General features: G+C 39.7%; 2 protein-coding genes across 3 annotated transcripts in view; both read right to left on the bottom strand.

The window, feature by feature from the left end:
• LOC144978327 (NXPE family member 3-like) overlaps nt 1–13,308 on the bottom strand; it is a 70,682-nt gene extending 57,374 nt beyond the window's left edge. Inside the window, exon 1 of the mRNA XM_078924219.1 lies at nt 12,835–13,308. The gene's annotated coding sequence lies outside the window, so the exon portion shown is untranslated. The remainder of the gene's footprint in view (nt 1–12,834) is intronic.
• A 7,039-nt stretch (nt 13,309–20,347) lies between these two features.
• LOC144978329 (uncharacterized) overlaps nt 20,348–26,806 on the bottom strand; it is a 9,289-nt gene continuing 2,830 nt past the window's right edge. For both annotated transcript variants that reach the window (XM_078924222.1, XM_078924221.1), the window contains exons 2-3: nt 25,857–26,024; nt 20,348–24,222 (exon numbers count right to left, since the gene is read on the bottom strand). In XM_078924222.1, coding sequence (XP_078780348.1) covers nt 24,014–24,222; nt 25,857–26,024 — 377 coding nt within the window. In that variant the 3' untranslated portion in view covers nt 20,348–24,013. The remainder of the gene's footprint in view (nt 24,223–25,856; nt 26,025–26,806) is intronic.

Raw genomic sequence — 26,806 nt, forward strand, 5'->3', positions numbered from 1 at the left:
AATAAGCAAATAGTCACTCTGCCCTACCGGACGTCAACACTAAATATGCTCTCCTACACCGGTGTGTCTTTTTTACGAAACCCGCCGAAACCCGCCGAAACCCGCCGAAACCCGCCGAAACCCGCCGAAACCCGCCGAAACCCGACGAAACCCGACGAATCCCGACAAAGTTATGGGAAGTAGGTGGCTGTGGGGAGTGAACCTAGAACTCAGGGAAGTGTACACCATTGGGGAGTGAACCTGGGGCTGGGTTTCGGCGGGTTTCGTAAAAAAGAACCAGTGCTTTTTTACGAAACCCGCCGAAACCCGCCGAAACCCGGCGAAACCCGACAATATCCAGCAAAGTTATGGGAAGTAGACAACTGTGGGGAGTGAACCCGATACTCAGGGAAGTGTACACCAGTCGGGAGTGAACCTGAGACTAAGGTTATCGGCCGGTTTCGGCGGGTTTCGTAAAAAAGAATTAGTGCTTTATTACGAAACCCGCCGAAACCCGCCGAAACCCGACAATATCCGGCAAAGTTATGGGATTTTGGCAACAGTGGGGGGTGATCCTGGGAGTCAGGGAATTGCACACCAGTGGGGAGTTAACCTGGGACTGTGTAAAAAGGATAAAAGTGGGAAATAAACCTGGGACTAAAGGGAGATGGATACCATTGAAAGTTGAAGCCGGATATGGGAGTTGAGTACCAGAGGAGAATGAACCTGACACTATAGAAGGTGGGCGCCAGTGGGGAGTGAACCTGGGACTCAGGGAATTTCACACCAGTGGGGAGTTAACCTGGGACTCTGTAAAAAGGATATCAGTGGGAAATAAACCTGGGACTAAAGGGAGATGGATACCATTGAAAGTTGAAGCCGGATATGAGAGTTTGGTACCAGAGAGAATGAACCTGACACTATAGGAGGTGGGCGCCAGTGAGGAGTGAACCTGGGACTATGTAAACAGGATATCAGTGGAGATAAACCTGGGACTAAAGGGAGGTGGATACCATTGGAGTTGAAGCCGGATTTGGGAGTTGGGTACCAGAGGAGAGAGAAACCTGACACTATAGGAGGTGGGCGCCAGTGGGGAGTGAACCTGGGACTATGTAAAAAGGATATCAGTGGGAAATAAACCTGGGACTAAAGGAGATGAATACCATTGAAAGTTGAAGCCGGATATGAGAGTTTGGTACCAGAGGAGAATGAACCTGACACTATAGGAGGTGGGCGCCAGTGGGGAGTGAACCTGGGACTATGTAAACAGGATATCAGTGGGAAATAAACCTGGGACTAAAGGGAGGTGGATACCATTGGGAGTTGAAGCCGGATTTGGAGTTGGGTACCAGAGGAGAGAGAAACCTGACACTATAGGAGGTGGGCGCCAGTGGGGAGTGAACCTGGACTATGTAAAAAGGATATCAGTGGGAAATAAACCTGGGACTAAAGGGAGATGAATACCATTGAAAGTTGAAGCCGGATATGAGAGTTTGGTACCAGAGGAGAATGAACCTGACACTATAGGAGGTGGGCGCCAGTGGGGAGTGAACCTGGGACTATGTAAAAAGGATATCAGTGGGAAATAAACCTGGGACTAAAGGGAGATGAATACCATTGAAAGTTGAAGCCGGATATGAGAGTTTGGTACCAGAGGAGAATGAACCTGACACTATAGGAGGTGGGCGCCAGTGGGGAGTGAACCTGGGACTATGTAAACAGGATATCAGTGGGAAATAAACCTGGGACTAAAGGGAGATGGATACCATTAAAATTTGAAGCTTGGTATGAGAGTTTGGTACCAGAGGAGAATGAACCTGACACTAAAGGAGGTGGGCGCCAGTGGGGAGTGAACCTGGGACTATGTAAACAGGATATCAGTGGGAAATAAACCTGTGACTAAAGGGAGATGAATACCATTGAAAGTTGAAGCCGGATATGAGAGCTTGGTACCAGAGGAGAATGAACCTGACAAAAAAGGGGGTGGGCGCCAGTGGGGAGTGAACCTGGGACTATGTAAACAGAATATCAGTGGGAAATAAACCTTGGACTAAAGGGACATGGATACCATTGAAAGTTGAAGCCGGATATAAGAGCTTGGTACCAGAGGAGAATGAACCTGACAAAAATGGGGGTGGGCGCCAGTGGGGAGTGAACCTGGGACTATGTAAACAGGATATCAGTGGGAAATAAACCTTGGACTAAAGGGACATGGATACCATTGAAAGTTGAAACCGGATATGAAAGTTTGGTACCAGAGGAGAATGAACCTGACACTATAGGGGGTGGGCGCCAGTGGGGAGTGAACCTGGGACTATGTAAACAGGATATCAGTGGGAAATAAACCTTGGACTAAAGGGACATGGATACCATTGAAAGTTGAAACCGGATATGAAAGTTTGGTACCAGAGGAGAATGAACCTGACACTATAGGGGGTGGGCGCCAGTGGGGAGTGAACCTGGGACTATGTAAAAAGGATATCAGTAGGAAATAAATCTGGGACTAAAGGGAGGTGGATACCATTGGGAGTTAAAGCCGGATTTGGGAGTTGGGTACCAGAGGAGAGAGAAACCTGACACTATAGGAGGTGGGCGCCAGTGGGGAGTGAACCTGGGACTATGTAAAAGGATACAGTGGAAATAAACCTGGGACTAAAGGAGATGAATACCATTGAAAGTTGAAGCCGGATATGAGAGTTTGGTACCAGAGGAGAATGAACCTGACACTATAGGAGGTGGGCGCCAGTGGGGAGTGAACCTGGACTATGTAAAAGGATATCAGTGGAAATAAACCTGGGACTAAAGGGAGATGAATACATTGAAGTTGAAGCCGGATATGAGAGTTTGGTACCAGAGGAGAATGAACCTGACACTATAGGAGGTGGGCGCCAGTGGGGAGTGAACCTGGGACTATGTAAACAGGATATCAGTGGGAAATAAACCTGGACTAAAGGGAGATGGATACCATTAAATTGAAGCCGGATATGAAAGCTTGGTACCAGAGAGAATGAACCTGACACAAAGGGTGGGCGCCAGTGGGGAGTGAACCTGGGACTAGGTAAGAATCAGTGGGATAAACCTGGAAAGTATAAAGGAAATTAAGGATATAAGCTGGACAGAGGAGAATGAACTACAAAAGGGGTTGCGCCGGTGAGTTACCCTGGGTATTACATTTAGGAAAAATTCACAAAAGGGACTTACCACTGGGTGAACCTGATAGGATTGTCCAAGGAAGAACCTACACTATGGGTGGCCCAGTGGGGATGAACTGGGACATGTAAACAGTATCTGGTAACTAAACTCTGCTAAGGATGATACTGAGTGAAACCCGAAGATTTGGTACCAGAGGAGAATGAACCTGACACTATAGGGGTGGGCGCCAGTGGGGAGTGAACCTGGACTATGTAAACAGGATATAGTGGAAATAAACCTTGGACTAAAGGGAATGAATACCATGAAGTTGAAGCGGATATGAAGTTTGGTACCAGAGGAGAATGAACCTGACACTATAGGGTGGCGCCAGTGGGAGTGAACCTGGACTATGTGAAAAGGATATCAGTTAGAAATAAACTGGACTAAAGGAGATGATATCATTGATGTTAAGCCGATTATGGAGTTTGGTACCAGAGGAGAATGAACCTGACACTATAGGAGGTGGCGCCAGTGGGGAGTGAACCTGGACTATGTAAACAGGATATCAGTGGAAATAAACCTGACTAAAGGGAATGATACCATTGAAAGTTGAAGCCGATAGAAGCTTGCTACCAAGGAGAATGAACCTGACACAAAGGGGGGGGCGCCAGTGGGGAGTGAACCTGGACTCAGGAATTGCAACCAAGTGGGAGTTAACCTGGAATATGATAAAGGATATCATAGACAATATCTGGGACTAAAGGGAATGTATACCAGGATTGAAGCCGGATTATTCCCACTGATATTCATTTTTAGATATTCACAGGTAACTCCACTGGGGTGCAATTCCCTGACTCCCAGGTTCACTCCCACTGGAGCCCACCTTTTATAGTGTCAGGTTCATTCTCCTCTGGTACCCAACTCCTATAGTTCGGCTCGGATACCCATCAGTTATCCATCTCCCACAGTCCCAGGTTAATCTCCAAATTGGTGTGCACTTCCTGAGTCCCAGGTTCACTCCCCTCTGGCGCCCACCCCCTTTTGTGTCAGGTTCATTCTCCTCTGGTACCAAGCTTTCATATCCGGCTTCAACTTTCAATGGTATCCATCTCCCTTTAGTCCGAGGTTTATTTCCCACTGATATCCTGTTTACATAGTCCCAGGTTCACTCCCCACTGGCGCCCACCTCCTATAGTGTCAGGTTCATTCTCCTCTGGTACCAAACTCTCATATCCGGCTTCAACATTCAATGGTATTCATCTCCCTTTAGTCCCAGGTTTATTTCTCACTGATATCCTTTTTTTACATAGTCCCAGGTTCACTCCCCACTGGCGCCCACCTCCTATAGTGTCAGGTTCATTCTCCTCTGGTACCAAACTCTCATATCCGGCTTCAACTTTCAATGGTATTCATCTCCCTTTAGTCCCAGGTTTATTTCTCACTCGTATCCTTTTTACATAGTCCCAGGTTCACTCCCCACTGGCGTCCACCTCCTATAGTGTCAGGTTCATTCTCCTCTGGTACCAAACTCTCATATCCGGCTTCAACTTTCAATGATATTCATCTCCCTTTAGTCCCAGGTTTATTTCCCACTGATATCCTTTTTACATAGTCCCAGGTTCACTCCCCACTGGCGCCCACCTCCTATAGTGTCAGGTTTCTCTCTCCTCTGGTACCCAACCTTCAAATCCGGCTTTAACTCCCAATGGTATCCACCTCCCTTTAGTCCCAGATTTATTTCCTACTGATATCCTTTTTACATAGTCCCAGGTTCACTCCCACTGGCGCCCACCCCCTATAGTGTCAGGTTCATTCTCCTCTGGTACCAAACTTTCATATCCGGTTTCAACTTTCAATGGTATCCATGTCCTTTTAGTCCAAGGTTTATTTCCCACTGATATCCTGTTTACATAGTCCCAGGTTCACTCCCCACTGGCGCCCACCCCCTATAGTGTCAGGTTCATTCTCCTCTGGTACCAAACTTTCAGATCCGGTTTCAACTTTCAATGGTATCCATGTCCCTTTAGTCCAAGGTTTATTTCCCACTGATATCCTGTTTACATAGTCCCAGGTTCACTCCCCAATGGCGCCCACCCCCTTTTTTGTCAGGTTCATTCTCCTCTGGTACCAAGCTCTAATATCCGGCTTCAACTTTCAATGGTATCCATGTCCCTTTAGTCCAAGGTTTATTTCCCACTGATATACTGTTTACATAGTCCCAGGTTCACTCCCCACTGGCGCCCACCCCCTTTTTTGTCAGGTTCATTCTCCTCTGGTACCAAGCTCTCATATCCGGCTTCAACTTTCAATGGTATTCATCTCCCTTTAGTCACAGGTTTATTTCCCACTGATATTCTGTTTACATAGTCCCAGGTTCACTCCCCACTGGCGCCCACCTCCTTTAGTGTCAGGTTCATTCTCCTCTGGTACCAAACTCTCATACCAAGCTTCAAATTTTAATGGTATCCATCTCCCTTTAGTCCCAGGTTTATTTCCCACTGATATCCTTTTTACATATTCCCAGGTTAAATCCCCACTGGCGCCCACCTTCTATAGTGTCAGGTTCATTCTCCTCTGGCACCCAACTCCTATAGTTCGGCTCGGATACCCACAGTTATCCATCTCCCACAGTCCAAGGTTAACACCCAATTGGTGTGCACTTCCCTGAGTCCCAGGTTCACTCCACACTGGCGCCCATCTCCTATAGTGTCGGGTTCATTCTCCTCTGGTACTCAACTCCCATATCCGGCTTCAACTTTCAATGGTATCCATCTCCCTTTAGTCCCAGGTTTATTTCCCACTGATATCCTTTTTACACAGTCCCAGGTTAACTCCCCACTGGTGTGAAATTCCATGAGTCCCAGGTTCACTCCCCACTGGCGCCCACCTCCTATAGTGTCAGGTTTCTCTCTCCTCTGGTACCCAACTCCCAAATCCGGCTTCAACTCCCAATGGTATCCACCTCCCTTTAGTCCCAGGTTTATTTCCCACTGATATCCTGTTTACATAGTCCCAGGTTCACTCCCCACTGGCGCCCACCTTCTATAGTGTCAGGTTCATTCTCCTCTGGTACCAAACTTTCATATCCGGCTTCAGCTTTCAATGGTATTCATCTCCCTTTAGTCCCAGGTTTATTTCCCACTGATATCCTTTTTACATAGTCCCAGGTTCACTCCCCACTGGCGCCCACCTCCTATAGTGTCAGGTTTCTCTCTCCTCTGGTACCCAACTCCCAAATCCGGCTTCAACTCCCAATGGTATCCACCTCCCTTTAGTCCCAGGTTTATTTCCCACTGATATCCTGTTTACATAGTCCCAGGTTCACTCCCCACTGGCGCCCACCTTCTATAGTGTCAGGTTCATTCTCCTCTGGTACCAAACTTTCATATCCGGCTTCAGCTTTCAATGGTATTCATCTCCCTTTAGTCCCAGGTTTATTTCCCACTGATATCCTTTTTACATAGTCCCAGGTTCACTCCCCACTGGCGCCCACCTCCTATAGTGTCAGGTTTCTCTCTCCTCTGGTACCCAACTCCCAAATCCGGCTTCAACTCCCAATGGTATCCACCTCCCTTTAGTCCCAGGTTTATTTCCCACTGATATCCTGTTTACATAGTCCCAGGTTCACTCCCTACTGGCGCCCACCTCCTATAGTGTCAGGTTCATTCTCCTCTGGTACCAAACTCTCATATCCGGCTTCAACTTTCAATGGTATTCATCTCCCTTTAGTCCCAGGTTTATTTCCCACTGATATCCTTTTTACACAGTCCCAGGTTAACTCCCCACTGGTGTGCAATTCCCTGACTCCCAGGATCACCCCCCACTGTTGCCAAAATCCCATAACTTTGCCGGATATTGTCGGGTTTCGGCGGGTTTCGGCGGGTTTCGTAATAAAGCACTAATTCTTTTTTACGAAACCCGCCGAAACCGGCCGATAACCTTAGTCTCAGGTTCACTCCCGACTGGTGTACACTTCCCTGAGTATCGGGTTCACTCCCCACAGTTGTCTACTTCCCATAACTTTGCTGGATATTGTCGGGTTTCGCCGGTTTCGGCGGGTTTCGGCGGGTTTCGTAAAAAAGCACTGGTTCTTTTTTACGAAACCCGCCGAAACCCAGTCCCAGGTTCACTCCCCAATGGTGTACACTTCCCTGAGTTCTAGGTTCACTCCCCACAGCCACCTACTTCCCATAACTTTGTCGGGATTCGTCGGGTTTCGTCGGGTTTCGGCGGGTTTCGGCGGGTTTCGGCGGGTTTCGGCGGGTTTCGGCGGGTTTCGGCGGGTTTCGTAAAAAAGACACACCCCTCCTACACCGTAAATAAAACTAATGTCGCATAATGACTCCATTGTACTAGCTAAAGCTCACGAGAGCGAATTTGCCAGATTGTACAATTCAAAAGTTTCTTATATTGAATTTTGACATCAATTTCTCTCCGCCAGGTGATTACCCAATACCGACTGACCGAAACCAATTCTGCCCCAATCCGACTGGTCAGTATCGTAGTCAGTATCGTATACCGACCGTTTCTTATGAGGGCCTGTTCAGAAACGTTTGTGGTGCTACGGACGGGTCGAAGTACTTGTAGCTTATAGTGACACCCTTTCAACTAAAGTTATCGATCATCCGCTCATCCAATCATCAGAATGGATAATATGAATCAGCGTTGTGTAAATCTTTTTCAAGCTGGAATGAAAGAATAATTCAGGATAGAAACTAAAATTGGTGAAACGGTTTTGGTGTTCAATAAATCCTTATAATGTACGAACCTACATTACGATTAAGACCATATTAACACAAAAATAGAAGTTTACATTTAGCTAATCCCGCGATTATCTTCCTTGCATGTCATCTCGTAAAGAATAGAAGCGATGCAGGTCTGACATTCGAACGCAACTATGGGCCTAGTTTAATATTGTTCATTGCCCAATGGTGCCCACTTCCCATAACTTTTGACAATTTCAGTAGGTTTCGAAATAAAAGTACTGTCTGAGCTCACTGTCCAATGGTATCAGCCTCTCGCAGTCCCAGGTTCAATCCTCATCGGTGTCCAAATCCCAGATTCACTCCCCACTGCTGCCTACTTCCCATAACTTTGTCGGGTTTTGGCGGGTTTCGTAAAAAAGTAATTCCCCCCTCCCCCTTGGTATTGCTTTTTTACAAAATCCAGAGTCCCAGGTTCACTCCCCACAAGTGTACACTTCCCTGAATCTCAGGATCACCCCCTGCTGTTGCCTACTTCAATAACTTTGTCGGATATTACCAGGTTTCGTTGGATTTCGTAAAAAAGTAATTGCTTTTATATGAAGCTCGTTGAAACCCACCGAAAACCAGAGTCTCAGGTTCACTCCCTACTGGTGTACACTTCCATGAATCTCAAGTTAACTCCCCACTGTTGCCTACTTCCATTAACTTTGTCGGATATTGCCGGGTTTCTAAAAAAAAGTAATTGCTTTTATGTGAAACTCGCTGAAACCCGTCGAAAACCATAGTCTCAGGTTCACTCCTCACTGGTGTACACTTCCCTGAGTCTCAGGTTCACTCCCAACTGTTGCCTACTTCCCACAACTTTGTCGGATATTGTCGGGTTTCTTAAAAAAGTAATTGCTTTTATGTGAAAGTCGCTGAAACCCGCCGAAAACCAGAGTCTCAGGTTCACTCCCCACTGGTGTACACTTTCATGAATCTCAAGTTAACTCCCCACTGTTGCCTACTTCCCATAACTTTGTCGGATATTGCCGGGTTTCGTAAAAAAGTAATTGCTTTTATGTGAAAATCGCTGAAACCCGCCGAAAACCATAGTCTCAGGTTCACTCCCCACTGGTGTACACTTCCCTTAGTCTCAGGTTCACTCCCCATTATTTGCCTACTTTCCATAACTTTGCCCCGTTTTGTTGGGATTTGGCGCATTTCGTAAACAAAAAGTAATTCCTTTTTTTTTTACAAAACCCGCCGAAACCCAGTCTCAGGTTCACTCCCCTCTGGTGTACACTTCCCCGAATCTCAGGTTCACTCCCCACGCTTTGCCTACTTTCCACAACTTTGCCGCATATTGTCGGGTTTCGTAAAAAAGTAATCCCTCCCCCCCCCCCCCCCCCCCCCCCATTTTGTTATTGCTTTTTTACAAAACCCAGAGTCCCAGGTCCACTCCCCACTGGTGTACACTTCCCTGAATCTCAGGTTCATCCCCTCTTTCCCCCCCCCCCCCTTCACACACACACACACACACACACACACGCGCGCGCGCGCTGCTGCCTACCTCCCTTAACTTTGTCGGATATTGCCAGGTGTCGTCGGGTTTCGTAAAAAAGTAATTGCTTATTATTACGAAACGCGCCAATACCCAGTCCCAGGTTCACTCCCCACTGGTGTACACTTCTCTGAGTCCCAGATTCACTCCCACAGCTGCCCTCTTCCCATAACTTAGTCAGTTTTCGGGGAAAAAAACACCGTATTATAGTGCAAAACCACTATTCAGTGTCAGATACTGAATAGTACAAAACCACTATTCAGTATCAGATACTGAATAGTGCAAAACCGCTATTCAGTATCTGATACTGAATAGTGCAAAACCACTATTCAGTATCAGATACTGAATAGTGCTAGCCATTTCACGCCTACCTCATTTGCATAAGCACTGAAGGTCGGCTAGACACTTTTTAAGAATACGACCTGAAGGACGAATAGACACTCCGATAGCAAAATAATTGGGTCTGCTAGCTTTTTTTCAGTGCAAAGCGCAATCTATGTAAACAAAGCCTATTTTTTTTCTTTCCCTCACCAAGATTGTGACCCTACGCCTCGAAGCGGTATTAAGTCGGGATTTGGAAAACGAAGAAAACCGGTTTTAAATTGGAAATGGTCAAAATGATCAAATTTCAGTTTTGGTTGTTTCATAAACTACAATCATTTTTCTACATGAAAACATAATAATTCAACATAAGTATTGACGATAAGTTATATATATTTAAAGTTTAAAAAAGCAAGTATCAGTGAAACATTCAAAACAAGAGTTGACTTTCTCTCAGAGAGCCACCATTTCCAAGGCTGCACTTGCCAATAATAGCTAATAACAAATACTTTGACCTCAAACTTTGGCCTCGTTGGTTTTTAAAGTTCGTGTTGCTCTACTTATCACTTGATGCACTTTTAGCGCTCTCTCTCTCTCTCTCTCTCTCTCTCTCTCTCTCTCTCTCTCTCTCTCTCTCTCTCTCTCTCTAACACACACAGACACACACACACACACACACACACACACTACAACCACCACCACCGCATCTTCATCACGACCACTACTACTACAATCACCACCACCACCACATCATCACTGCCACTACTACTTCAACCACCACCACCACATCATTATCACTACTACTACAACCACCACCACCACATCATCATCACTACCACTACTACTACAACCACCACCACCACATCGTCATTACTACTACAACCACTACCACTACATCATCACTACTACTACAACCACCCACACCACATCATCACTACTACTACAACCACTGCCACTACTCCAACCACAGTCACCACCACCACCACCACATCATCATCACTACCACTACTACTACTACAACAGCCCTTATGACATCATCATCATCACTACTACTACTACTACTACTACTACTACTACTACTACTACTACTACTACTACTACTACTACTATTACTACTATGACTACTACTACTACTACTACTACTACTACTACTACTACTACTACTACTACTACTACTACTACTACTACTACTACTACTACTACTACTACAACCACCACAACACAACATCATCCTCACTACCATCATTATGTTTTGGAGCTTTTCTTCACTTGAAATAAGGAAACTTTGGAGTTGTATTTGGCAATGTGTTCATATATCAGAGAATATTTGTAATCAGTTATCTATTTAGATCTATACAATATGTAAACACAATACCAAATTAAATATCATCCCAATTCCTTTTTTGTGTGTGCGGAAATTCCTCTTTCGGCATTGAAATTCCTCCGAGTGGTGTCTGAAATTCCTGTGAGTGAAATTGAAAATTGGCGTCTCTGTAAATTTTACTATTCTCGTCAAATTTTCAATGCCCGTATCTGAGGAGTTATCTTCGCCCATTGATTTGATTATGTGTGAAAACGGTGCCTCACTTCAAAGTCGATTTTCTCAAGACTTGGTTTTTACACTCTCCCTACTTCAAACGGTCATAGTTGGGCAGTGAATAATCAGAATTTTATCAATTTGGTATCAAAATTCTTAGCATAATATAAGCTATGAATGGTACCAAAAACCCAAAATTGAAAAACCCGACTTAATAACGTTTCGAGGCGGAGGGCCACAATTTACTTTTCTTCATAAATCATCAAAAAATTGAAACTTTAAAAACCCATAACTTTTTAATGTTTTTTTCCGATTTTGATAAATAAAGTGTTATTTTCCATGGTATGGGGAGTCACATGTGGCTTTGTAATTTAATTTTTGCTAATTGTAGAACAAAATTTTAGTTTAGGAACATAAGTTTTGTCAATCTATGTGTAATTCTCATCGCAGAGTTGGAATATAACCACTTAGCACATGTCAACTGGGATGAAATCTGGATTGGTCAAGCAAAAACAGCCTACCAAAACATGATTAACATTTTTCAAGAGAGAGAAACCAAACACTAAAAATGAGGTCTCTGCAATGCTTTATTCAGCCGATGTTAACATACTAATGTGGAACATGGACGCTGAGCCGGATCGGGGCTGTTGATGAATGAAGACTGTTGAGAATGAGAATAAATGATGTTCTTTATATTATATATATATATATATATATATATATATATATATATATATATATATATATATATATATATGAGTGTTGGTGGGTACTCGTAGGTACGAAAGTGCTCGATAATGATGGTTAGAGCTAATATAGAATACAAATTGTCACTCACATTTTTTGTGGCCGAAACGTTCGTTTCTGTGCCTCTTTACACGTCCTCATTATTGGGACATTATTATTAAGGATTACGCCGACTGAGGACGTGTAAAGAGACACAGAAACGAACGTTTCGGCCATGTGAGTGACAATTTGTATTCTCTCTCTCTCTCTCTCTCTCTCTCTCTCTCTCTCTCTCTCTCTCTCTCTCTCTCTCTCTCTCTCTCTCTCTCTCTCTCTCTCTATCTATCTATCTATCTATCTATCTATCTATATATATATATATATATATATTATATATATATATATGTGTGTGTGTGTGTGTGTGTGTGTGTGTGTGTGTGTGTATACTTATTTGCTTTGTTTCTTTTAGGAAGTAATGTTTTGTTTTCTTTCCTTCTTTTATTTTGTTTATTGCTTTGCTATATTTTTAAGATTGTTACTGGTTTATTTTTGTGTTGTTGTTGTTGTTGTTGTTATGTTTTTGTTTTGTTGTTTGTTTGTTTTGTCTTGGGTTTTGTTGTTTATTTTTTTTTTTTTTTTTTTTTGGGGGGGGGGTTGTTTTTGTGTTTTGGGGAGTTTGTTTTGTTTTGTTTTTTTTGCTCTTTTTATTTTGGTTATATATATTTTTTGTTGTTGTTTTGTTTTGTTTTTTGTTTTTGTTTTTTTTTTCGGTTTTTTTTTGTTTGTTTGTTTCTGTGGTTTTGTTTTTTTTATTTTGTTTTTTTGTTTTTTGTTTGTTTGTTGTTTTTTTTTTTTTTTGGGGGGGGGGGGGGTTGGGATTTTTAGCTTACCTTTTATGGTGGCTATTGTAACTATAATATGCCTAGTATAAATCCAGTCTGTCCGTTGTTATAATCCAAACAAGAAGACAAATCAGTCACGAAAAAAGGCGAACCCAATTAGCAAAACAGAATGGTTCAATTTTTGGAGAATAAAAATTAATCAACTTTTGAAACCCAATTTGTTTTTCAATATTACAAGTAGGCTACACCTCTTCACAAAAAATCATTTTCTTTTTCTAATATTTATTTACTTTCCATTGATCAGATATTTTGCATAATTTACTAGAAAATCTTTTTCTTTCTTCTCAAAGGGAATTGTTTTTATTCTATCATTCTCTCTAAACTTTGGTAATCAACTGAACAGGAGCATCACACTCCCTTTTCTCTTCACTTACTCAGGTGTATCCATCCATCACTTTACGTGGACCCGTCAAACTAACCAAGTTGTCATAATTTGGTCATCGTGGAGAAGGAGGTTTAACACAGTGACGGGCGACTGCGGCGAACTGCGGGCGAACCACGTCGAACTGCCAGCGATGCGATGCCACCATTATGTCGTCAGTTGCGATGAATTTTTTCCTCTCGGTTTTGTTTCGTAGTAGTAGTAGTAGTAGTAGTAGTAGTAGTAGTAGTAGTAGTAGTAGTAGTAGTAGTAGTGGTAGTAGTAGTAGTAGTAGTAGTAGTAGTAGTAGTAGTAGTGGTAGTAGTAGTAGTAGTAGTAGTAGTAGTAGTAGTAGTAGTAGTAGTAGTAGTAGTAAATGTGCTCAATGCGCTTTGCAAGAGGTCCCAAACCAACAGCAACAATATACATGAAAGGCATTATCATACTTCTTTTCCAACAGAGACAACGTTTGTAACCGATTGTTATCTGTAATCGTTCTAAACCCGTCATTTTCTTTTAAAATTATTATATCATTTGTCATTTTTTATATAAAGGGATATATTAAATTCATCTCCTTTAATATATCTAAATATATCACATAATATATATTTTGCATTAAACAAAATATATCACATATTTTTGTCTATTAATATTAAGATGAAATTTTACTTTTACTATTCCCTTCATTTTCTTGTATATTGTTGTATAAAATTATGTAGACGTCTCAATGTAATATTTTATAACGTCAAAAATATATTAATTCTTGTAATAATTGTAAGTTTTGTTTTGTTTTGTTTTTTGTTTTTTTTTTTTGTGTGTGTGTTTTTTTTTTTTTTTTGCTTGGGGGGGGGGGGGGGGGGGGGGGGGGGGGGGGGGGGTTCTGTCATTTGCTGGGATTCTTTTGTTTGTTTTGTTGTTGGTGGTGTTTCTTGTGTTTTTGTTTTTTGTTTTGTTTGTTTTTTTTTTTTTTTTGTTTTTTTTTTTCTCTCTTGGTTCAGATTTCTAAACCCAATTGCCTTATGGATGAATAAAGTTTATTTATTTATCTGTTTATTTATATATTTACCCATCTTACATCTGAAAAAAGAATGCAATAGTTTAGGGCACCTAAATCGACACAAATGTATAGAACATCTTTCTCTCACAGGAAAGATAGAAGGTGAGATGGGTAAAGGTAGACCAAGAAAAACATGTTTGAATAGTTTGAATAGCTGGGTGACAAAGAAAGTGAAGAGTTATATTAGTTTTTTGGGGTTATCTGATCAGAGAGATGAATGGCGTACCATGATCACCGATGTCTGGCACAGACTTGGTACTTGAGAAAGAGACACCTGAGTATGGAGAGGAAATGTGAGTGATGACTTAATTTTATCCAGCTTAAAACCGGATTCAAACCTTCGGTCGCACGCCGAGTATCATACCACTAGACCACAAAACTACACACTTTTATGTTTACGGCCCTGTAGATATTCATTTGGAGTCGAGGTGTGCACGTCGCTTGTAGCCGGTGTGCTTAACAAGAGACGTAACTGTGTTTATGATTGTTTTTGTAACCAAAAAAAAAAAGTTATGTCCCTTGTTTTGTTATTGTTATGGATAGAACGATGTTGGCATCACTCAGGTCTTTGTTACTGTTTTTTGGGGGTTTTTTTGTTTTGTTTGTTTGTTTTTGTTTTTTTGGGGGGTGGGGTTTTTTTTTGGTCATTCATGTTTATGAGTAATACTCACTAAACTTCATTAACCAGACTATAAATGTTCAAAATAGTCTTGTGTGTTGGCGCGTTATATTTCCGGATGGCAATGTTGTGAGTTTCTTAGCCAAGCCCACAGCATCTATAGATAGTTCGAAGATGACGTCACTCAGGTCTTTGTTATTGTTTTTGCCATCCGCAATTATGAGTAATGCTCAATGAACTGTATTAACCTGACTATAATCGTTCATGGATACACACAGTTTTGTGTGTTGGTCCGTTATACTTCCGGGTGGCAATGTTATGAGCTTCTTAGCCAAGCGCATACTATCTATATGTTTTTGTTTTGTTTGGGGGAGGGGGGGGGGTTGTGATGGTTTGTTGTTTGTTGTTTTGTTTTGTTTTTTGTTTTTTTTTTTTGGGGGGGGGGGGGGGGTTGTGTTTTTTATTCTTGGGGTGGGGGGGGGGGGGGGCAGTTTCTTGTTTTTTGTTTGTGTTTTGTTTTTTTGTTTTTTCGCTTAACTAACAATGAGGAGTTGGCTGGCATGGCGGGAACGAATAAGAGTTTGAAATGCGAGACAGAAAAACAAAAACAAAAACTGTTTGATTATAATATTGTATTAAACAGACACACAACAACATAAACGCATGATTTTGGCGGTTATATATAGATAATTCGAAGATGACGTCACTCAGGTCTTTGTTATTGTTTTTTGCCATCCGCGTTTATGAGTAATGCTCACTGAACTGTATTAACCCGACCATAAACGTTCATGGATACACACATTTTTGTGTGTTGGTCGGTTATACTTCCGGATGGCAATGTTATGAGCTTCTTAGACAAGCGCATACTATCTATATATATTAGAATTAACTATCATCATTAGAAAAGAATAAATTGTCTCTCTGGATTGAAATTTTATTGTTGTATTGTTATTGATCGGAAAAGAGTTTGGGCCCGAAACGTTTCATGATTTGTTGGGTTTTTTTTTCTTTTTTTTTTTTTTTTTTTGGTTTGTTTGTTGTTTTTTTTATGTTTGTCTTTTCTTCTTTTTATTTTCGTTATTATTTATATGTGTGTGTGTGTGTGTGTGTGTGTGTGTGTGTGTGTGTTGTTTTTTTCTTTTTTATTGTTTTTTATTTTGTTTTCTTTTGGGGGGGTTTTTTTGTGTTTTTTTTTTTTGTTTTTTGTTTGTTTGTTGGGTTGTTTTTTTTTTGTTTTTTGTTTTTTTTGGGGGGGGGGGGTGTTTTTGTTGTTTTTTTTGTTGTTGTTGTTTTTTTTTTTTTTTTTTTGGGGGGGGGGGGTCTGTCATTTGCTGGTGTTCTCTTGTTTGTATTGTTGTTGGTCGTGTTCAATGGGTTTTTTTTTTTTTTGTTTGTTTTCTGTTTATTTTTGTTTGTTTTGTTTTTCTCTTGGTTTAGTGTGTATCTGTGTGTGTGTGTGTGTGTGTGTGTGTGTGTGTGTGTGTTTTCTTACGGTATGTCTTTTGTTTGCTTGCTTTTGTTTTTGTACGAAAGTATGACACTGCTTCAATACGAAGCAGAACTCAGAAACATTTTAATTTAAAATCTCTTATTGGTTAATAAACTATGCCGGTTATAGACGGTCTACCAAAGACGTATAAAAATCACGATATCCAAAGTTTCCAAACTTGCGACTTGTTTTTAGCAGCCTGTTGTGACTAGTGGAGGAAATTGACCCGCCTTGTTGAAAAATAAATAACAGATCTGGAGAAAGTCTGTAGTATTTTCCCCTCGAACAATGTTACGAATTTCCAACATAAAGCAGAAATCACAGAAGTTGATTTATTCCTGAAGATAAAGGGCTTGTAATGAGTCCTGACATGAATTCCGTGGACTACAGTATTTGGTCGAGGATGTCCAATTTGATATGAGTCGTACAACGTTTTACACAGAAGCTGGGTTAAAATAGTCAATTCAAAATGCATCGTATTGAATCCCTATTCAAGACATTAAAAACTCAACTGCACAACGAAGAAAAAGGCTTTGCATAGTCATAAAGCAAAATGGAAGATCTATCGATGACATCAAAATTTGAGAATTACGAATAGATACGCCCAAAATTTTCGATATGACAAATATGCGGTGCGTTTAATAAAACAATTGTAGAGTTAAACATTTTCACGATTTATTTGCCTGATGGCCAAAAAAATTCTGAAAAGATTTTTATTACTAATGATGTTGTAGTGGAACAATATATTAATATTATCTCTGTATTCACAAAATTTTATAATCATTGATGGAAAATACAAGATGGTAGTTAAAATTTAAAAAAAAAAAACAACGCAAAAATAAAATATCGCGAGAGTGCCATTTTGCAAAATCTATCAAAAATAAATTTGCTAACATGGCATGGTTTACGGTAGAGGCAAAAGGAACATTCATTCATGTCGTCTTTATCGGGTAAAAAATATGTTCTCTTCGAAGAATGTATTGGACTGGAACCCTCAGGGCAGCAGCTTCTTATGGTTCACACTATTATGTTATGACGATCGACCCAATCAGCAAAGTCCGGTCCGCATTCGTGCACAGTCGCGAACCCGCCTGGTAGCATCGTCACAACACACCTTTCGACTAGATGCTCTGCCGTTTCGGGTTCTTGCCCACAGCGTGGACATATTGGACAGGAAGTTAGACCCCACCGATGTAACGCACTTGCCGTTAGGCAGCTCCTCGGCCGAAGCCGATTCGCAGCTACCCAGTGTCTCCTCTTACTGGTATCAAAGCCTGGCAACTTCTCACCAAGCTTAGAGGAGTGTAGGTCCCCGCCCCCACGAGGGATTGAATTCGTCCAAACCGACTTCCATCTCGTATGTGCAGCTCTGTCCGTAGTCAGGGATTCTGCGTACAAGGGTTGCCGGGACTTATTTCGGCTCGAAACGGGGGCACCGTTCATTATGCGCATGAGAGGGGTATCCCCATTCCCTCTCTCTTTGATCTTGCTCAGCCAGTTTCCCGTAATGGTCTCCCTCCGGACATCGGGGGGCTGGATCGCTGCCATTATCGGGCCCCATTCTCTAGGGGTTGTTGCTAGCGTTCAGGGCAGAAGATCAAGGGGAAGGCCACGAGGAACATGGAGAAGAATTAAAGAAGCTGATATACAGAGAAGTGGTAAGACCTGGAATGAGATAAAAAAAAGTTAGCTCGGGATAGAGAAGGATGGAAACTGTTTGTCTGTGGCCTACACCCTGACCCAGGGTGAAAAAGGCAATGATGATGATGATAACAATAACTATGCATTTGACTGTTTCCTTCCCAGCCAGGACTCCGGCCAGGGCCAGGACAAAACCAAGTTATCTCATTCCAAGACAAAGACAGAAAGCATGTTGGAAAACAGATATAAGGGGATAGAGGACACAGTATGTACCCCCATGCCCACTATGGGAGGTCAGGAACCCCACCCAGGAAGACGTGTTTGTTTGTTTTATTATTAAGGGTTTTACTGCGTTTGCGACACATTTAATTTTACGTCATTTTAGCGCCAGTAAAAAGGACAATGGTATAGTAAACAAATTCTAGACTTACAATTAAAATCACACAAGACAAGTAAGGCAAAAGGGAATGGTACAAATAGGTAATAAATTTAGATTCCAAGAGCATACCCTACTATCATTGTGCATAGCCTCGTCTCATCCAGACACAAGCACAAGATCCCTCTAAGATGAATACACTCAAATGCATACATTATACAATTAAACAATAAATATAACAATACATCACAGAGAGATGATTTACAAGAGAAAAAAATATCATCTCCCTAAACTCTAACTATACATTTGACTGCTTCCCTCTCAGCCAGGACAAAACCTAGTACAAGTAATCTCATTCCAAGACATAGACAGAAAGCCTGTTGGAAAGCAGATATAGGGGGGGGGGGGGGGTAGAAGACACAGTAAGTACCTCCCTGCCCACTATGGGAGGCCAGGAACCCCACATAGAAGAAGACTGGTTCAAATAGGTAACAGATGCAGATTCCAAGAGCACACTATCAGTATACTCAGTTTGAGATCACCCTCATCCAGACATCAGCACAAGATACCACTAAGAAAAACACACTTAAATACTTACAGAAAATATATCCAAAGCAGAAAATTTCTGCTTTGGATATATTTAATCATAACTAACAATACATAAAATAGAGACGATTTACAAGGGGGAAAAAAGTCATTTCCCAAAACTAATAGATACTAACATTTGACTGTTTTCCTCTCAGCTAAAGACTCCAGCAAGGGCCAGGACATAACTAAGAAATCTCACCCCAAGGCAAAGACAGAAAACAACTCGGAAAAACATACGGGGGATAGATGACATAGCAAGTGACCTCCGGAAAACCATCAGAGGTCAAAAGACCCCAAAGTATAAGGTTTGTTTGTTTTTAAGGGTTTTACGGCGCTTGCAACACATTTAGGTCATATCAGCGCCAGAAAAGAGGAAGAAAATGGGATAGTAATAAGTTTTAGAATTACAATTAAAGCACCCAAGAAAAAGTAAGACAAAGGGGAATTGGTTCAAATAGGAAAACAGATGTAGAGCCCAAGAGAACACTCTCAGTGTACTTAGTTTGAGATCACCTAAAAGTCTCATTCAGACACAAGCATAGGTCCCTACTAAGAGGAACACACTCAAATGTTTACAAGTCATATATAACATGTAAACAAATCATAATACAATGCGTAACAGAGAGATGATTTATAAGGGAAAAAATATCATCTCCCAAAGCCAACTATATATTTAACTGTTTCCCTTTCAGCCAGAGTATCTGGCCAGGGCCAGGACAAAAACCAAGTAGTCTCATTCCACGACAAAGACAGAAAGCAAGTTGGAAAACATATATAGTGGAATAGAAGACGCAGTAAGTGCCTCCCTGCCCACTATGGGAGGTCAGGAACCCCACCCAGAAGGATAAGGTAAAACAGAATAACTTCATTCCAGAAAAAAAGACAATACAACACAAAGAGTTAAGGAAAAAGAGATATATGACATTGCAAGGATGACCTCCCATGTTCATAATTGGAGGTCTTTTTTTTTTTTTTGTTTGTTTGTTTGTTGCTTTAGGTCTCTTCCAACACAATTGAGGTTATATGAGAGACCGCTGAAACAAAAAAACAAGCAATCTAACAAAAATAGTACAAATGTCAATCAAAAGCATAACCTAAAGATATCATAAGCTAAATTATAAATAACCAAGAACAAACAGGCAGAGGATTTACAGGAAAAAATATCCCCTGTCAAAAATACAATCACAAACCAAAGAAGCAGGATAGGCTAGTAAAGAGAAGAAGAAACGACATCACTATCGGATCGTACACCCATGTGAACATCATAGGTATATGATTCAAGGGTGATGCTCCCATCCAACCACCCGCGGAGGTCTTTAGACCTCATTCCAAAAGCATGATTAAAAGGAATAGAAAAGAAATCCAATCCATATTTATTCAATTTTTTTTTATTTTAAAATGTAATTATAATATAAATGATAATAATTAAACATAATTTCGTCAATACATGTGGAATGTTGAAAAAAATGGAATGCTATAACTATAACAGCTCTTTTGGAAATTGTATGACATATTAACCCATTGGATATGCTTAGCGCTGGCTTCGTTTAACTCTCTCCTTACCGACCATTTTCAGTATTTTCCCAAAATGGCAGGCTTACCTCACCCAGCAGAAAAATTGATTTTTCAAACTCAAACTCAAAATCTTTCTACAAAAGAATTTTATGTTCTTATTTATTAAATAAAGAGCATTGTGATGTACAAAATAAATCTGAATAAGAAAAAATGTAAATTGTGATTTTCCTGTAGGTGGTAAGGAGAGGGTTAAGACGTGTTGCGGCACTTGCAGGTCATTTTCAGTGCCTATGAAAAAAGGAAAACAATACATAACACAAAAAGACATGGAAACAAGACTTTATGTGGTTACAAAACTTCTTGGGTCTGAGGCACATGTGGAATAGTAATAGTAAGAAAAGAAAAGGACATTCAAAAACTGGATTCCTGTGTAATAATCTTCCTTTGTGTCAGGATTAAGGTCATCCGAAGTCTTACACAAACACTCTAGTACACCCGCTCAACTTTTCCAAAAATGAAGATTTTTAGATGGTTTCGTATACAAATTCACCGAGGGAAAATGTCTCCCACAGAAAATAATAAAAAATACAAGATCACATCAGACTGACTTCTTCAAAAAATATTTAATAAATGGAATGTTATGTTTGAACATTTGATGAAGTATGGGATGTTATGTTTGAACATCTAATAAAGTATGGAATGTACAAAAACAAGTGCAAAAAGCAACAACAAACAAACATGAATTTACAAACAAAACATTCACCTTCAATCCATTAAAATCATCATATCAACCATGGCTCAACAAACAATAGTATCAAATGTCAATGTTTATTTGATTCTAAAATCAACAATTTAAAGAAATTCGGATTGTGGAATGTTTATTGCAACTCGATGAGCACAAAAATACAAGTCATGTGATTGGCAGGCACTACTTACATATATGTGACCCATCACCGCAAAACAGTATTATGTTGGGATTAACAAAACAAACAAAAAAGAAAGAAAAAATATGTTTAATTTAAAGTGTAAGATACAAGGCAGGTAACTGAAAAGAATGAATTTCAATTTATGAATTGTAAAAAAAAAAAAAACTAGAATCCTGTCATTGCATTGATTTTTTTTTTTTACTTTCACTCTCTCCTTACCAACCATTTTCAGAATTGTTCAGCCATTTTCAGAATTGTTCCCGAAGTATCATAAAACACACAAAACTCAAACATATTATACATAATTGTTTGCAGCTAAACAAGCTTTACAAACAGCGTTAAGTTTTTACAGCTGTAACCAAATATTGTTCTTCAAAGAATGGAATGTACATAACAAATCTGAGTTAAGAAAAATAAATGTTCATTGTACCGCAACAAATGTGACAATTTTACTGTAGTTGGGAAGGAGAGGGTTAAATTCAATTTTCAGCATGAATTTTATCACGACATAGGAATGTTTGGAGACGATTCACATTTGCATTTTGACACGCAAATTAAATCGGAGATTAAATTTTGTCCCTCCTCCTGATTTTAATCATCAAATAAAACTAATCATCTCTTGAGTTCTGAAAACTGCTGAACCACAAAACTATGATAAATTTGAGAGCTATAGTTACACACCCTTTTAAACAGAGAATTTGGTTAATCAAAAGTTAACATCGCCGAGATTTTAGCACAAAGCTATATAACCCAATGTCTTACAATTATGTCATTAGCCAATCCCATGAAAATAAATCATCTTGCAACATATAATTCAACTATTACAATTATTTATCTTCTCCAAACAAATAAAGATATTTCATATATACGTATTTTATTTATCCTCCATCAAATCACCCATAAATGGATCATCATGTAGTACTTTAGAGCCATTATTAGACTCATGAAGCCAGAGCTTACCCCAATTTCTATAGCGTGAAATAGACAACAGTAATTGCTTACTATCCATTGGATAGGTCCCTAGTCTATCACTAAGTACTTTCTGTTAGAGCAAACAGACCCAGCTATCAAATCACTTCTGAGTGGACAGGGAGGGGGGAGGTTAAACAAAAAAGCTCGACTGCTTTCGTGATTGTCCCCATCCCCCTTTGAGTGTGATGTTAGTGCTCTACCAACTGAGCTATTGAGACCTCCAATGGTTCATCATATCGCGCGATAAAAGTAGTCACTCAGACCCATAAGGACCATAGTATCTTTGGGCAAATGCTAGATTACAATTTGGATGTGAGGTATTGAGTGCTCGACCCCATTGTAAGTGATGTAAAATTATTATAAAACATTTAAAACTGTAAATTACTTCCAAGAATATCTGAATCTGACCAACTACATTTTATCAACAAGTTCTAAACAACAAAATGAATGCAAATTATTTTTTTATTACAAAATGATACAGTGACTTTTTGAACTAGTAAATCAAGACAATAGAGAATGTTGATAAAATCAGAGTAAAATTATATTGTAAAAAAAGATTACTCCAAAAACTAACTGGATTAAATACAAGGGATAAATATTCTTCAAGACAATTATTCTTTAAAAAATAATTTTAAAAAACAGGTCAAAATACAGTCAAACCTAAATAGAATGAAATCCTTCCATTTCATGAGGGGGAGGGGGGGGGGGGGGGGGGAGGGGAAATAACTTCAACCAGAAATTTGTGACCAGGATTTCTTAAATAAATGTAGTTTTTACCAAGACTCGCTGACATCAACATTCTGGCATTTTTTCCCAGAAGACAATGATCCGTTTTCAAACAGGCTTCCACTGGACTGACAAACTAGCCCCATCTCACTGTAACCAGATCAAGATTCACTGAAGCCAGTCAAAATAAGGGACAGAAATTCTAATAAAATTCATTATATTCAATCTCAACTGTATTGGAAATGTTTTAAAACGTTATCCTCTAGTTCATCCATTAAATTCCTAGATGAGTCATGAGGGGAATAATTTATTTCTCCCCATACACTATCATTCAATTTTAAAATACCGAACAAAACTATTGATTTGATTTAAATATGTACAGATATCAGCCTTAGCCCCTTAAGGACAAAAAAATTTTGAAGAATAACTGAAGGGTTTCATTACCTTTAAAAAAAATGTTTAAAGATGTAATTCTTTTCTTATCAAAAGACCAGCATACATACAAAAAGGAAATAATAATCAATTATTTTTATAAATAATTTCTTTGTTCAGCTGTATATGCTTCTGTTAATCTTCATTAAACATTCTTACAATTTGTTATTTTCTAAAGGCTGGAAAACAAATGGTCTCACATTTTTGGAATGGAACCCTTCAATTCAAAATCAACCATACTTACATACTTCATTCACAACCAATTAAACAAACTCATTCAAACAAACAGTCATTCACGATTTAGAAAGATTATTTTCCAGAAAATGTATACAGTTATATCTCAAATACGTTCGTTGTACTTCCAAATCCAATCATCAAAATTGTGATACACAACATTTTCAATCATGAATAACTCGCACAAAATGCTCATTCACTCAGTTTCATTTCACTACCAGCCATTCTTGGTCAGTGATTTAATGAGAATACTGTCATAAAAAGTCCTGCAACAAACACTAAAAATGAATATCCTAAGATAGGTTTAAGGGAACGCCCGCTATTACACCCGTCTGTTCCACACCAACATTTCAGAGTTATCCCTCCATTATTCTGCCAGCCAATGCATCCCTCCTTCTTGCCTTTCTTAGACTCACAGGATCTCGTCACAACAGAGGATTCTGAAATGTAAAAATAAAAGAATAAATGAACATTGTATTGCTCCATCTAAATTACTGCCAAAAAAAAAAGTTATTCCTGGTGGAAAATGTATACCTGATGATAAGAGACTTTTAATAAAAGTCAACACTATTTGCATTTGACACCAGAGAGACCTCCCAATCGGACAGCTGTTTTCAAAATGACATGGAAAATATAAATATTTTTTTTTAACGTACCATTTAAATGACAATTTCCCAAAGTAAATAAAAAAACTGACTCTAATAAAATCATCCAACTCATTGCAGACTGTCAAATGAAAGAGATTGTAAACATAGCAGACAGCATATCATCATGCATTGTCAGTTTGAAAATGTTTAACTTTCAAATTTGGGAGCATGGTTGACAACTCTTAACAAAAAGAATTGCCTTTTCATTACTGACCCACTGGCTCAAACTTGTATAATATGCCGGGATCAACAAGTTGCTGCATCATGTTCCTAGTATAAATGAATATAAAGTCTTACACCTAAAAAAAACAAACCCAAATTATATCCCAATTTAATCACCATGATCATTGGCATGGATGTTTATACGCCTACGCCTTAGTATAAAACAGTCTACCACAGTTTTAAGTTCTATGGTGCTGAAAGTTGATGCCCCATGATTGCTTTGAAATGGTGAGTCATATATGTAACAACCCAAAATATATGGCTATAGGCAGTGACTGACATTGAGCACTCGCACAAATAGAAATGCTAAAAGGGCAACGTGTACAAAGTACAATTATTTATAATTGTTAGAATAATTCGTTCTCCTGATGGGAGAATAAATGAAGCAATACAGCATATTGGGGGTCCTGACAGCTCAGTTGGTAGAGCACTCACTTCACATGCAATAGACAGAGACCGACCCCGGAAGAAACAGAGATTTTTTTCTGACCTCTTGTCCACCCAGCAGTGATTGAATAGCTGGGTCTTTATATTTGACAGAAAGTACTTTGCAGTAGACTAACGTCCTATCCAAAGAATAACAAGCAATCGCTACAGAAACAGGGATAAACTCTGGCTCCATGGGCCTAATGGCTCTGAAGGACTACATATATTGCAGTGCATTAAGAATGGTAAATCCATGGACATGCCCTATAGTTCATGTTCAATATCATTTCAATAATATCATCCTTATTGAGCATACCGTAAGCTTATAAAATTGAATCAAAAGGGTGCACTTAATTATTACAAAAATATGAAAACAGCAAAACCTTCATGCATCGTAAATAGAACAAAGTAGTTACCTAAAATGAGTCAAAATAAACAAAAAGGGGGGGGGGGGGGTGAAGGGGAGGGCAATGTAGCTAAATTTGGTGATTGGGGGGTGCAGACCTGCTAAATTGAAAACTTCCAATTTAGTCATTTCATAGCCAATTTTTAGTAATTTGACAAGGAAATTAGTAATTTCTGAAATCGTATACGAACAACCACAAGTTGACATTGATGATCACTTCAACATAATATCGTCATGTTTTTATGCACTGTAGAAATGCTTTTTTATTGTTATTATCATTATTAAGTAACAAATACCTGAGTGACGTCATCTTCATTCTATCTATCTATAGTGGTAGGGTTAATATATCGTAGTTTTAACAATCCATTTATACCTGTTCTATTTCCTAGAATGTCTCCAGAATCTTTGATCCAGACAACGGTTTTGTATTTGACACAAAACTGATCATCATCGCATTCACCCAATTCATTTGCGTACTTCTTTGTGTTGTAATGGTCACCACATGTCTCATATTGGCAACCGTAGCACAAAAGGGCATGGCCTGAAAATGAAATTAATTCGGAATGTTACTCGAAGTCGACTCAATTTGAGGAAAGCTTTGTTATGAAAATCAGTTTAACTGAAATTGACTGAACTGAAAATTAAATCCAGTGCTTTCTAAGTCCAACTGGTGATTACAGTATATGCTGGATTCTACTATTTAGCATGCTCTGCAATATGACACACTGCAGCTGGGTGAACAAATATATTTTCACCTCCCATGATCATTGAGAGAGAGAGAGAGAGAGAGAGAGAGAGAGAGAGAGAGAGAGAGAGAGAGAGAGAGAGAGAGAGAGAGAGGGAGAGATAATAAGTAGGAGTGAAATATCTGTTCAATGTTATAGTTATCATATAACGTTATAACAAGTGTAACTAAATGACAAATTGACATATTTATGGACAATAAAGATCTATTATTGTTATAATTATTAATAATATTATTATTATTGGATTGCAGCAAGCTCAGATTCTAGAACATTTTTGTGCATCTCCCGAGAGCATGCTAGAATCATTCAGCAACCATTGCACCATTATGAGTATGAGGTGAACCTGACTTGCCACCCTGAGAATAGTAAAATGCTGGAATTGTTTGGCTTCAATAAAATAAACAACAGACGACAACTTATTGTTTAAGTTTCGGGTATCAAAACAAATGACTTAACGGGTAAGAAAACTCAGACTCATACAAATGGGTTATGAAAAGGAAGAAAAGAAAAAATACATTACTTGGTCAAGTCTGACATACTTTGTCTTTGGTTTCTGCATACTTATAATTCATACTGT

This window comes from Berghia stephanieae, chromosome 8 (genome assembly GCF_034508935.2).
Source record: "Berghia stephanieae isolate SIO BIC M18660-M18661 chromosome 8, UCSD_Bste_1.3, whole genome shotgun sequence".
NCBI lineage: Eukaryota > Metazoa > Mollusca > Gastropoda > Nudibranchia > Aeolidiidae > Berghia > Berghia stephanieae.